A 13,903-nucleotide genomic window follows, 5' to 3' on the forward strand; every position below is an offset into this window, starting at 1 on the left:
AAAGGGGACAATCCAAAAAAAAAAAAGATACAATGATAGGCTGCAAAGAGGGATATTTACCTGGGCCACTTGGTTAGCCTTTAACTTCACTAGACAATCCTACTGCCCTAGAAATACTAAAGAGGCTTCTTAGTTAAGGCTATTCGTATGCTTTTACCACACATGTCCACTTTAAGAATAGCCAGAACTACATCTTTTCAAATTGCTCACTTTACCTCAAGTAAACACAATGAAATTTTATATTAAAGGGTTTTGTATTTTAGAGAAAATATATTCACACCTCCAAAGCTGTAATTGTGCACGAGCATCAAACTGGAGTTGCCCGTTTTGAAAAATAGATTCCCACCACCCACATACCGGTAAAAAAATATGCCATCAATGATGTAATTATTTGCAACAGCTCCCATGCCATTTATGTGATCAAATGTTCATGTTCATGCCTTTGTTGAGAAGACTTTGCATTTTCTTAAACAGCATAAGTGAGTATAAAAGCACCATTCATAGAAATGATAGAACTTATCCAGTTGCAATAGATTTTAGTAATGTGAGACATGCTATCACGGGTCTCAAATTTTGTTACATAGGAGAGGCACATCTTCTAGATAGAGGTAGTAATAGAAAATATTTAAATTAAAAGAGAAGTCTTTTGGATATACATTGGCTATACTAAAGGGTTTAATGTGACAGGCATGAGTGCAAGTCCATGAATACTGGGATGGCATCCAGCGCTTTACCTGTGCCCCCATCCATAGGGATAGTAGTTGTGTCAGGAAGGGCATCCCACATAAAATCTTGCCAAATCAGTATGCGGATTGACAAGACCAGACTGGATCAGTCAAGGCCCGAGTTAACAATGGCCACCATTGGTGCTGTACCCTCACATGGTACCGATGGAAACTGTAAAATCTGCTGTGGCGACTCCTGAAAAACAGGGAACAAGCCGAAAGAAGAAGAAGATATACTAAAGGGTTTAAAGATGAAAGTCATCGGCATGTCGTGCTCTAATTCTGTACCAGTTGAAAAATGATTACTATGAAGAATGATTTATGAAGCCCACACGGCTGGTGCTTTGCATCCGTCTTCTTTGTAAATACTTTATTTCTTTATCCAAGTTATTTGTGGTACTTGGGTTTATTGTAGCACTGTTGCCTCACAGCAAGAAGGTCCTGGGTTCAAACCCCAGGCAGTCCCAGGTCCTTTATGTGTGGAGTTTGCATATTCTCCCGTGTCTGTGTGGGTTTCCTCCAGGTGCTCCAGTTTCCTCCCACCATCAAAAAGACATGCAAGTTAGGGTTAATACTCCTGTCTGTGCCCCTGACCAAGGCAATGGAAAGAAGAACTGGAGTTGGTCCCCAGGCGCTACAGCTGCCCACTGCTCCTACACAATAGGATGGGTTAAATGCAGAGAACAGATTCATTGTAAGAATACAATGTCAAGTAAAGTGGCTTTGATTCTTTCATATTTTAAAAAAACTTAACTAAATGCCTGATCCCTTCATTATCTCACATGGTGTGACTAGGGGGTGGAACACTGTATGTATAGCCCTGTTAGTCTGCAAATTCTTAATAATTCTCTGGCCTCTGGCTCTTTTCCAGACAGTTTTAAGTATGCCATTATTCACCCATTGCTGAAGAAACCTAATTTAGACCCCCTGTCCCTAAGTAACTCCAGGCCAATCTCCAAATTGTCTTTTTTATCTATGGTTCTAGAGAGAGTAATTTCTTCTCAGTTGATTTCTTTTATGAACAGTAATACTGTTTTTAATAGTTTCCAGTCTGGTTTTAGAGCACTTCATAGTACTGAGACAGCTCTAGTTTAGGTCACTAATGATCTACTGCTGAATGCAGACAGAGGTGACTGCTCGATTTTAGTTCTTTTGGACTGCTGCTTTTGACACGGTTGATCACAACATCCTCCTACATCGCTTAGAGACTTGGGTTGGCATCAAGGGCTTGGCTCTTAACTTATTACGCGCTTATCTCACCAACAGAACTTTTTCTGTTGTTCTGGGTAACTCTACCTCCTCGGTGGCTCAGTTGAGTTGTGGTGTCCCTTAAGGATCAGTTCTTGGCCCCCTTCTCTTTTCAATATACATGTTACCCTTTGGCCAGGTCATTCAAAATTACGATGTGCTCTACCATTTTTATGCTGATGACACTCAGATATACATGCCACTAAAACCCACAGATCCTAGCACCCTATTAAATCTCACAACTTGCCGCACTGACATTAAATCCTGGATGTCCAAATTTTTTCCTAAATTTAATGATGATAAGTCTGAGGTCATTCTGTTCGGTCCCGAAAATTCCATCAGCCCATTTGCTACTAATCTTGGTGGTCTGTCAGGTAGTCTTAAGCAGGCTGCTAGAAATGTTGGGGTAATATTTGGTGCTGACCTCAGTTTTGATAATCAAATTGAACATGTTGTTCAGTCATGCTTTCTCCAGCTCAAGCTAATCTCCAAAATTAGGTTATTTTTATCAATTGCCGATTTGCAAAAAGTTGTACACGCTTTTATCTATTCTCAGCTTGACTACTGTAATGCACTTTATTCTGGTATCAGCAAGGGCTCCCTCCACCATCTGCAGTTAGTACAAAATGCCGCTGCTCGGCTCATTACTGGGACAAGGAGGCATGACCATATTGCTCCTGTGCTTGCCTCCCTACACTTGCTCCCTGTTATATTTTGAATTGATTTTAAAATGTTACTACTCACTTTTAATGCTTTAAATGATCTTGTTCCTTCATACATTTGTGATTTATTGACTTGGTATGTCCCCCCTCAATCATCAAGATCTGCAGATGGAGCCCTGCTAGTTATTTCCAGGTCTCAGTTGGTTACAAAGGGGGATCAGACTTTTGCTGTTAGAGCCCCCACACTATGGTACTCTTCCTGTTGAGCTAAGATGAACTAAGTCTCTAGCTTCTTTTAATCTTGTCTCAAAACTTTTCTTATTATGAAAGCTTTTACAAATGTTTGCAAGGCTCAGCCATTTCGGGTTTTACCGACTTTCATCGAAAAATACCCAGATTTTTAAACTGATTTTCACCCGGATTCTATGTTTCCACGAATCCAAAAGTTGTTCCTGTTCATGTGAGGTTATGCAACAGTGTCCTCTTGTGGCGAAATTCGGCATGCTGGATGGTTTTGAAAAATAAAAACCGAAAACGCTGAGGCTTGAATGTTTGATATTTGTTTTTATTGTTATTGTTTTTATTTTTACTCTTATTTGCTCTTAGTCTTATTTTTGCCTTGTCTGGTTTTATCTGTTTTGTTTTTTTTGTGAAGCACTTTGTAACATTGTTTTAGAAAAGTGCTATATAAATAAAATTTTTATTATTACTATTATAAGAAACAATTTTTCCATTATATTTGTTTACTCTGATGAAGGTTTAAGGTGATCGAAACATCAGTAAATAAATAAATAAGTGATATTATCCAAGAATTGCAGGAATCTATTTTTCACAAGGGTCTTGTAATTACTTGGGAGGGAAAATCTCTGGCTGTAATAGGGACAGAGCAAATTTGCTTTATATAGAAGGCCGAATGCATCTGTTGTTCAGACAATAAAGTAACCAGCTACAATTGTTTTAACAATTTAATTTAACTAGAGCAATCTAGCTGATGTTGAGACTGATAGTAAACTGTGATTTATTACATTAAGACCCTGCTCAAACAGACCCCGTTTAGCTTTCCAGCACTAGCTGGTTGCAATCTTTGAGCAAAACAGGGATTTGGTGTGCAGTGTTTCTAATCACTAAAATTAAAATGATCCTCAGATGACATAAACAGAGCTATATAATGAACAGCCTGTGAATAATGAAAAACACAAAGACAATCAAGGAGATGAGAGAAAATGGGAACAAGGTTTTCTTCTTTGTGTGATTAAGTCTAGCTCGTTCAGAGCATTGTTCAGTGGTAGCGAGGGACATTAGAAAACACACTGCCGTTAGCAGACCCTCATTTCTAAGTCTCTCCAAGAATCATGGACTCTGTCAAGATGGACTGACTGTGCAAAATGAAATGTCTGGGGGGGGATTCAATGCCTGATCCACCCAGGAGAGTTATATCTTTTCTCCATTGGACACTTTGTCTTTTTACCAAGACTCTGCTCCTTTTGTTGCTGATTTTATTCTTGCTATGCACGCTTCAGAAGATGTGAGACTTGAAGTGCTTTTTGTCTTATAGCAAAAGCTGTTCCTCATCATGTCTTGTGTTTTCAGTTGCCAGGCTCCTTAAACAACTCGAGTATGGTAAGGCTACATTGTAATGGAGCCTGAATTATTGATGAGACTGGGAGGGAAAAGAGACTTTAATAAAAAGGAGCAAATTTTTTCCCTCTCTACATCTCTTATCAGTGGTCTAGTGAAAACTTAATGTCTATAGATTGTGAGTGGCTGTAACGATGAGGGATGAGGGTTTGTCAGCAAGTCATATAAAGATATTTACACACAGATTGAATGTATCCCATGCATGTTTGCTTCTCCCTCGAGGACTGTGAACAATATGAACCTTGAGGCTTCAAGCACGACTAAGTGATACGCTGACAGATGTTTTTATTATAACTGACGCTTAAAGCTGCATATTAGTGCTCATGAGGCTTAGCCCAAATTTATAAGGTTAAGCGTTGTGACGTTAATTGAAACATTTAAAAGCACATACACATCATTACTAAATATTCCTGTTTTTATTAGCTGTTTTAACTTCACACCTTGAAAGTAGTGACATTTTAGAAGGTCTGATTTTGAAATGAAATAGTAACTTTTTTTCCTTTAATGAATATAAAACACGATCTAATGTAACCCACCTTTTGTATGTGTGTGTGCATGTGTGTGGCAGCTCGGAGGAGTGGAAGAAGGTGAGCAAGAGTGAGAGAGAAAAGCTGGGCGTCACTGTTCAGGATGATGGAGAGTTCTGGTGAGAACCCTCTGCCGGCCATTTTGTTGTTTCCGTAAATCATCTCAGTCGTCTCGTCAGGCACCATTACGTTAAATCCCACTCTTTATACAACCCCTCCTTTTCCCTCTCCTTTTTTTCCCCCATCCTTGGTTCATTTCCACTTTTTCCCCCCTCCTCATTCACTGTTCAGTATCAGACTTCTTTCTTCTGAGCTTTCCGAGTGGTTGGTGTCCGCTCTCTACTCTGTTTCCCGCCCTGTGCAGGATGACCTTTGATGACTTCTGCCAATACTTCACCGACCTGATCCTTTGTCGCCTCATCAACACCTCCTACCTGAGCATCCACAAAACCTGGGAGGAGGAGGTGATGAGGGGCTCCTGGGTTCACCGCCAGGATCCGCTGCGGAACCGCTCGGGGGGTTGCATCAATCACAAGACCACCTTCTTGCAGAACCCCCAGGTGTGTGTTTTTGAATGTTTCTCGGGTGATGGGGGGATAAGGGCTGCCGCATGCTTCAAACAAACGGCTGAACATCAGATAGTCAAGTCAACTTTATTTGTATAGCCCAATATCACAAATTAGAAATTTGCCTCAAGGGGCTTTACAGCAACACAACATCCTGTCCTTAGACCCTCACATCGGATAAGGAACAACTCCTTAAAAAAAAAACCTTTAACAGGGAGAAAAAATAGGAAGAAACCTCAGGGAGAGGAACAGAGGAGGGATCTCTCTCTCCCAAGACGGACAATGTGCAATGGATGTTGTGTTTACACAATTTACACAATACAACATTGAAAGAGGATAACAGAATTATAATGTAATTATATATATTATAGATATATCCTTTCCAATGTATGGATTGAGGAGTTATGCGTTTTAACTTTCCAAAACTGACATTCCTAAGTCTACACTCGCATTTTGCAGCAATTTGCCAGGTGTGCTTGGGTTTCAACTGGTGTAACAAATTGTACTCTGCTCATTTTTCATGTTAACTATTTTCACCACCGTGTTAACTGCTTGCCACTCACCTTGAATAGCTTGAAGCAAAAACGGTTTGCCTTTATCTGCATTTCTTTAACTCTCCCCAATATAGAAGCATATCCTGTGTCTGATAAACATCCCACTGCATACAAGGCTAACTTAGAGACCTCGTTTTCTTTTTCCTTGGGAATGCATGAATGCATTTTAGTAGGTACGGGAATAAACAAGGGATTTTAAAAGAAAATCTGATTTTTTTTCTTTTGTAGAACTAAAACTGAATTTGAGTGCTTATCATATTAAATTCTGTTCACATCGCATTTACAAACACTTCCTGTTTATAATCCTACCCAACTATGATGGACAGCTTCTCACCGCACCCTCATGTTTAGCCGTTCGGAAAAGGGATGAGGAGGCATTGCTGCCCCACATGGTCAGATGACGATTAGTTCATTTGAAGCATGTACAGTAAAACACCTATGTGTTTGTTGCTTATGCATGTTTGAGAATGTGTGTGTGTGTGTGTGTGTGTGAGAGAGAGAGAGAGAGAGAGAGAGAGAGAGAGAGAGAGAGAGAAGATCATTTGAGAAGTGCAAAGGCTTTGCATAAACACAAGAAGGTGATGTTGTGTCCTTATTCCTCTCCCCAGTATGTGTTTGATGTGAAAAAGGTAGAGGATGAGGTCCTCATCTGCTTGCAGCAGAAAGAGAAGAGAGCCACACCCAAAGAGGGCAAAGGGGAAAACCTGGCCATCGGCTTTGACATTCACCAGGTAAAATACATGCATATATGCACCGCACCAAGAAGTGCCAGGAACAGAACCCACAACCCTGTCCGACTATCACTTTTCTACTGTTTCTTTATACAATGTTTTTGACAGGTATTTGGCACACAGCAACTCCAGAGTACATTAACATACACCGCTCATGCCCCAAAACACCCAGCCCTCCTGAACCCACAGGCTCTGCTCAAACTCCTTCTTTACATTTCTTTTTGCATCACTTCTCTCAGTGTACTGCATACCAAGACTATCAGTCATTGAAAATAGGTCAAAATCACATTATTGATCACTGAAATGTACAGTTTCTACTATAGCATTGCAAAGTTGGGATCGCATCTCCTTGTTTTTCTTCCACATCTTTGTTTATACTATGATGTGGAAGAAAGAAAAAACGAAGAGTGCATTCATATGCATCAACATTCATACCATAATCTCAATATTTGGAAAAATCAAAATGAGCTTTTTGTCCAGATCATACAGTCCTCGTATTTGTTGAATATATATATATATATATATATGCTTTTGGTAAAGGGTTTCAAGGCTGTGTTCTATTGCTTTACTGTGTCTTCTCTTCCTTCAGGTGGAGCTTAACCGGAAGTACCGCATGCACTCAGGCCAGCAGAAAGTAGCGGGCTCCATCTATATCAACTCTCGCTGCGTCTTCCTCAGGAAGGAACTGCAAGAGGGCCGCTATGTTATCATTCCCACCACCTTTGACCCTGGGCAACAGGGCGACTTTCTCCTCCGCGTCTTCACTGATGTGCCTTCAGACTGCAAGTAAAACACATTATTCAAATAGCTGAATAGCTGCATGAGGTAAATTAGGTAAATTTGATGGCTGGGGTTTGGATTGCTGTTTGCCAAATCACTTGTTCATCCGTCCCCCACACGGGTTATTATTCGACCACCACAGGCTGATGTTGATTAAACTGAGTGAAATGATGCATCTCACCCCTGGATTTTGGCATTCCAACAAAAATTCTCGATTTTGAATTTAAAAAAAAGTGCTCCCAAGTAATTTGTCTGTCACCATGAGTTTGATGACATGAAATGTAGTGCAGATTTACAACTGTACTTGCACTGTAAATTTACCTCAAGGACCAGCAATCTAGAACTGATTGGACTGAACAGACATAATGAATTGGTTAAATTTAATCTTTTCTCGAAAGTTTTTGTCATACTTAACCTTGCAATGCCAAATTTAGTACATAGCCATACAGAGACAGAGATGCACCTGTACTGCATATACTTTATTCTCTAAATTTGCATATAAACATACATGGCTCATTAAACGCAGCGGAAGCTAAGGATGATTTATTGTAGTTGTCAGTGATTATGCCAAATGGCGATTGCATCATTTGTCAGTGGTGACGTATTTACTGTTGTCTCATTGTTTTATCTTTTGAGCTGGCTTTTACATCAAGGCCCAATACATAACAGTTCATTCAGATCTATTTTGCTTCCACAATTATTTTAGTTAGACTTAGCTGGTGGCATTTTTGTTTGCAAAAGTTCTTCTGCTAATCACATACACTACCGTTCAAAAGTTTGGGATCACCCAAACAATTTTGTGTTTTCCATGAAAAGTCACACTTATTCACCACCATATGTTGTGAAATGAATAGAAAATAGAGTCAAGACATTGACAAGGTTAGAAATAATTATTTGTATTTGAAATAAGATTTTTTTACATCAAACTTTGCTTTCGTCAAAGAATCCTCCATTTGCAGCAATTACAGCATTGCAGACCTTTGGCATTCTAGCTGTTAATTTGTTGAGGTAATCTGGAGAAATTGCACCCCACGCTTCCAGAAGCAGCTCCTACAAGTTGGATTGGTTGGATGGGCACTTCTTGCGTACCATACGGTCAAGCTGCTCCCACAACAGCTCAATGGGGTTCAGATATGGTGACTGCGCTGGCCACTCCATTACCGATAGAATACCAGCTGCCTGCTTCTGCTCTAAATAGTTCTTGCACAATTTGGAGGTGTGTTTAGGGTCATTGTCCTGTTGTAGGATGAAATTGGCTCCAATCAAGCGCTGTCCACTGGGTATGGCATGGCGTTGCAAAATGGAGTGATAGCCTTCCTTATTCAGAATCCCTTTTACCCTGTACAAATCTCCCACCTTACCAGCACCAAAGCAACCCCAGACCATCACATTACCTCCACCATGCTTAACAGATGGCGTCAGGCATTCTTCCAGCATCTTTTCATTTGTTCTGCGTCTCACAAACGTTCTTCTTTGTGATCCAAACACCTCAAACTTGGATTCATCCGTCCACAATACTTTTTTCCAGTCTTCCTCTGTCCAATGTCTGTGTTCTTTTGCCCATCTTAATCTTTTTCTTTTATTGGTCAGTCTCAGATATGGCTTTTTCTTTGCCACTCTGCCCTGAAGCCCAGAATCCCGCAGCCGCCTCTTCACTGTAGATGTTGACACTGGTGTTTTGCGGGTACTATTTAATGAAGATGCCAGTTGGGGACCTGTGAGGCGTCTGTTTCTCAAACTAGAGACTCTAATGTACTTATCTTCTTGCTCAGTTGTGCAACGCGGCCTCCCACTTCTTTTTCTACTCTGGTTAGAGCCTGTTTGTGCTGTCCTCTGAAGGGAGTAGTACACACCGGTGTAGGAAATCTTCAATTTCTTAGCAATTTCTTGCATGGAATAGCCTTCATTTCTAAGAACAAGAATAGACTGTCGAGTTTCAGATGAAAGTTCTCTTTTTCTGGCCATTTTGAGCGTTTAATTGACCCCACAAATGTGATGCTCCAGAAACTCAATCTGCTCAAAGGAAGGTCAGTTTTGTAGCTTCTGTAACGAGCTAAACTGTTTTCAGATGTGTGAACATGATTGCACAAGGGTTTTCTAATCATCAATTAGCCTTCTGAGCCAATGAGCAAACACATTGTACCATTAGAACACTGGAGTGATAGTTGCTTGAAATGGGCCTCTATACATCTATGTAGATATTGCACCAAAAACAAGACATTTGCAGCTAGAATAGTCATTTACCACATTAGCAATGTATAGAGTGTATTTCTTTAAAGTTAAGACTAGTTTAAAGTTATCTTCATTGAACAGTACAGTGCTTTTCCTTCAAAAATATGGACATTTCAGTGTGATCCCAAACTTTTGAACGGTAGTGTAAATAATCCTGATTCTGCCCCAAGGCTCATTCCCGAGACTTGTTCGGAAAATTCAGTTTTAGTTTCTTCTCAGCCTTCAAACAGCACGGTGTGAATGTCATGTGGCGTGATTCAGAAGATTACAAACTTGATGAGACATGTACTGAGAAATGACAGCCATATGAAGGAGGACCTTTTGTAATAGCTATACTGAAACTGATATCCAGGCTAGCTTCATATTGTTCATTTAATTTAAGCTCCCACTGACAGCTGGGTGTATTCCCCCTCCTCCTCCTCCTCCTCCTCTTCCTCCAGAGAGCTGACTCTGGACGAGCCTCCCCAGACATGCTGGACGGGAATGTGTGGCTACCCTCAGCTTGTCACTCAGGTCCACGTATTGAATGCTGAGGGACTGCAAGGACAGGACTCCAACGGAGGTATGACCATCACTTTAACATTGGTTAGAGGAGGTCGAGAGATGAGTTAGGATGGAAGCATTATAAGAAGTGGTTGAGGAAACAGCATCAGGGATGTGATTTAGCATTTTCCAAAGAGCAGTGATCCTGATCTTGCTTGTCTGTGTCCCCAAACACACCTCAACATTTGCTTGGTTCTTGTCTATGATGCTACAAAGTGTAGAACAGCATGGCTAACTTTCTGCTCAGCACGTACTTTTTTTTTTTTTTTGGTGTGCATTGTCTGCTGCTATAACGCAAGGTGCTTCAGTACCTTCTAGTGGCTCCCAGTAGTAGTGAACCATAAGGACTGTAGAGTTATGTAGTGGAGCATTTATTGTATAGATGTAGTTTTTGTAGTGTACTTGCACTCTTAAATCTATTAGTGTGTGTGTGTGTGTGTGTGCGCGCGTATGTGTGTGTGTGTGTGTGTGTGTGCGTGTGTGCGTGCGTGTGTGTATGCAAACACGTCCTTGTGGACAGTCTTGCGTGCGTGTGAAATCATGTAATAGGTCTCTCATTCAGAGAGCAGATAGTTTACTAGTTAGAGAATTGGATGCCATGCAGCATTGTGTTTCATTTCAAAATTTTCGTATTCATAATTTGTTCACTTTAAAATACAATATCCATAATCCATAAAGAGAAGTTGACTGCAACAAAATGAGAATCAGTGATCTTACATATTATCAGAAAAGCTAGTATAAATTTGGTGGGCGGCACAGAGGCCCAGTGGTTAACGCTGTCGCCTCACATCAAGAAGGTCCTGGGTTCGAACCCTGGGGGTTGTCCAACCTTGGGGGTCATCCCAGGTCATCCTCTGTGTGGAGTTTGCATGTTCTTTCCGTGTCTGCAGTGGGTTTTCTCCGGGTGCTCCGGTTTCCCCCACCATCCCATCAAAAAGACATGCATGTTAGGGTTAATACTCCTAACATAGTACCTCCTGTCTGTGTCCCTGACCGAGGCATGGCAAGATGAACTGGAGTTGCTCCCCGGGTGCTGCACGACAGCTGCCCACTGCTCCTAGCTACACAGCTAGGAAGGGTTAAATGCAGAGAGTAATTTCCCCATAGGGATCAATAAAGTATCTCAGAATGACCGCATTGAAAGGCTCCAGCATTCCTGTGACCCTTAGAGCAGGATAAGCGGTTTGGATAATGGATGGATGGATGGATGGATAGAAAATTAAAAAAATAATATGGTAATATTTACACAGAGTACATGTTGATATACCTTTATTGATAGATTGTGTGAAGAACCTCGTATAATTTTTCTTTATAAAAATGGATTGGTGTTGTATTGGAAATGATGTCATTGATTCCAAAAAGATTTCTGTCAACATTGGGTTTGCACATGCACACACAGGTAGCAGACACGTAATAAACACATCATTTACTTAAGGGCTGTAGTGATTTGGAGGCTTTCTCTCCCAGCCTCAGATCCCTATGTGATCGTCACCTGCGAAGGGGAGAGGGTGCGCTCACCAGTTCATAAGGACACACGCAGCCCAAACTTTGACATCAAAGGCGTGTTCTACCGCAAGAAACCCAAGGATGGCATTCACATTGAGGTGAGCCGTCTCCCACTCACACATGCGTCACAGCACACACTTGCACAGAGAGGGAAATATCTTCTTTTTTTTCTGACTGTGCCCTTACAATGAGACAATTCACACTTGTGTATATATATATATGACCATGCACTATTGTATTCAGTACATTACAGGATTACATTTTATATTTCTACTCTTTGTGCACGTTTGCTATGAAAGCCACACTTTCTTTGCGTGACTGTAAACGTATGGCGGACATTTTAATGTATCGTCCCTGAAAGATGGTACTGTGACTGCCTACTCTGCCAGACACAACGTATAATCAAACTGAGATTCTCTGAAATGGGCCCATAAACTTACATCCATCCTTTCTGCTGAGGCCAACTAGCTGGCTACAGTGAAAAACTTTATAACTTTCCTAATATTAAATCAAACTTACTGTGTACAACTTCTGCATTTATTGATCAAACCTGAACAAACCAACTTTGTTAAGACAGATAAATATCAGTGTCATTTTGGTATGACAGGCTATGGCAGTTTCCATACACTACCAATGGGGGGGAAAAAGCCAACAATAAATGACAACATTTTGGCAAAACTTGCAATGTGATCCTTTTAATACGGTGGTTAAATTAATCAACAAAATAAAGCAACAGTATCTTTGGGCCGAGGTCATTATGATGAGAATTATTATTTACCGATGTAAATAGTTTGAATTGTCTCCTGTATGAGCTGAAAATAAAAGTGTAATATGGGCATACTGAAAACTGCAGTTAAAAGCTTGTAGTATGTGCTTTGTGGCAGAAACCGACATTTGTAGGGAACCCACTATCTGCAAGGCCCACATTTTAGATTTTAACTATTTGTGAAAAAAAACTTTTTTTGCTTTTCATTCTCTTTATAGGCGATGCCTATTAATCACTAAATTCCTTAACTGCTTCGTCTAGTCGACGTTTTTTTTCTTCTGCTTAGTAATGTTTCGTTAGGTCATGTATTTAACATGAGCACCCCAATGAATCCTTTCCGTGTGTGAACTTATTTAGTGAACAAAACAAACTGATTCAGAGTCAGAAGATATGTCGAGACCCTTTTGATGATTGCCAGTAGAGTTCTGCTTTAGAAAGAGGAATCCCAGGAGACCAGGCTAGATGAAACATCTTTTTTCCAGATTTCTTTCATTGCCACTTTCATAGCATCGCTGACTTTTTCCCCTTACTCTTGGCCTTTTATTTTCTCTGTTTTATCAATTTTTTACATCCGAGGATACTCGACCTGATGATGATGATTATTTTTTTTATATATATTATGCTCACCTCTTTTTTCAGAAAGCAGAGCAGAATGTACAAAGCTGCAAAGCACATTTAGATTTTTTTAAAAATAATTTTTCAAGTAAGGTTCTTTGCGTTATTGCATTTGAAAACTGCTGTATCATGTCAAATTTATTATTATATTAGATTCATGTTGCACTACAAAACACTCCTACCTCAGTGCTTTTCTTCTCCCTTTTCTTCCCATTTTTTGTGATTCCTCCTCCACATGAATTTTTTTTCCATCTGCTGTTTAATGTGTGGGTCTACTTTGTGACCACCACTGCTCACTCTGTTCTTTCCGCCTCTTTCTCCCTCTCTTTATGTCTCCCCTGTGTTCGCTTTGCCCCTGCTCTGACGCATTTACCCAACAGATCTACAATAAGAATGTGATTATGGACACCTTTCTGGGTCAGGTGACCCTGTTCAGTGACCCTAACGAACGCCAGGAGCAGCATACGCTCCACCTGCGTGACAAGGGCAGTCGCCAAGATAACGACCTTCCGGGCACGCTCACTGTGCGCCTCATCACAAGCACCACTCTCACCAACATCTGATGAAAGTGCCGTGGCACGGGGCGTTCGACCACGCCTGCCGTTTGTCTGTCAGTCTCTTTCTGTCTTTCTTTTTCTCTCTCTCTCATCTTATTTCCTGCTCCTCTCTCTTCAGTTTTTCTTACTGTGTCTCTTTTTCACTTGCATCAGCATTAAAAAAAAACCCAAACACACACAATTGAAATCCAACATTTTCCATGCTGCATACTGTCATATTCAAATAAATCACACACACACACACACACACACA

General features: G+C 40.6%; 1 protein-coding gene across 1 annotated transcript in view; it reads left to right on the forward strand.

The window, feature by feature from the left end:
* The window catches only part of capn5b (calpain 5b), a 45,015-nt gene extending 31,359 nt beyond the window's left edge, over positions 1-13,656 (forward strand). Inside the window, exons 6-12 of the mRNA XM_056285061.1 lie at positions 4,842-4,919; positions 5,165-5,360; positions 6,529-6,651; positions 7,241-7,437; positions 10,104-10,225; positions 11,680-11,810; positions 13,474-13,656. Coding sequence (XP_056141036.1) covers positions 4,842-4,919; positions 5,165-5,360; positions 6,529-6,651; positions 7,241-7,437; positions 10,104-10,225; positions 11,680-11,810; positions 13,474-13,656 — 1,030 coding nt within the window. The remainder of the gene's footprint in view (positions 1-4,841; positions 4,920-5,164; positions 5,361-6,528; positions 6,652-7,240; positions 7,438-10,103; positions 10,226-11,679; positions 11,811-13,473) is intronic.
* The last annotated feature ends 247 nt before the right edge of the window (positions 13,657-13,903 follow it).

This window comes from Lampris incognitus, chromosome 8 (assembly GCF_029633865.1).
Source record: "Lampris incognitus isolate fLamInc1 chromosome 8, fLamInc1.hap2, whole genome shotgun sequence".
Taxonomy (NCBI): domain Eukaryota; kingdom Metazoa; phylum Chordata; class Actinopteri; order Lampriformes; family Lampridae; genus Lampris; species Lampris incognitus.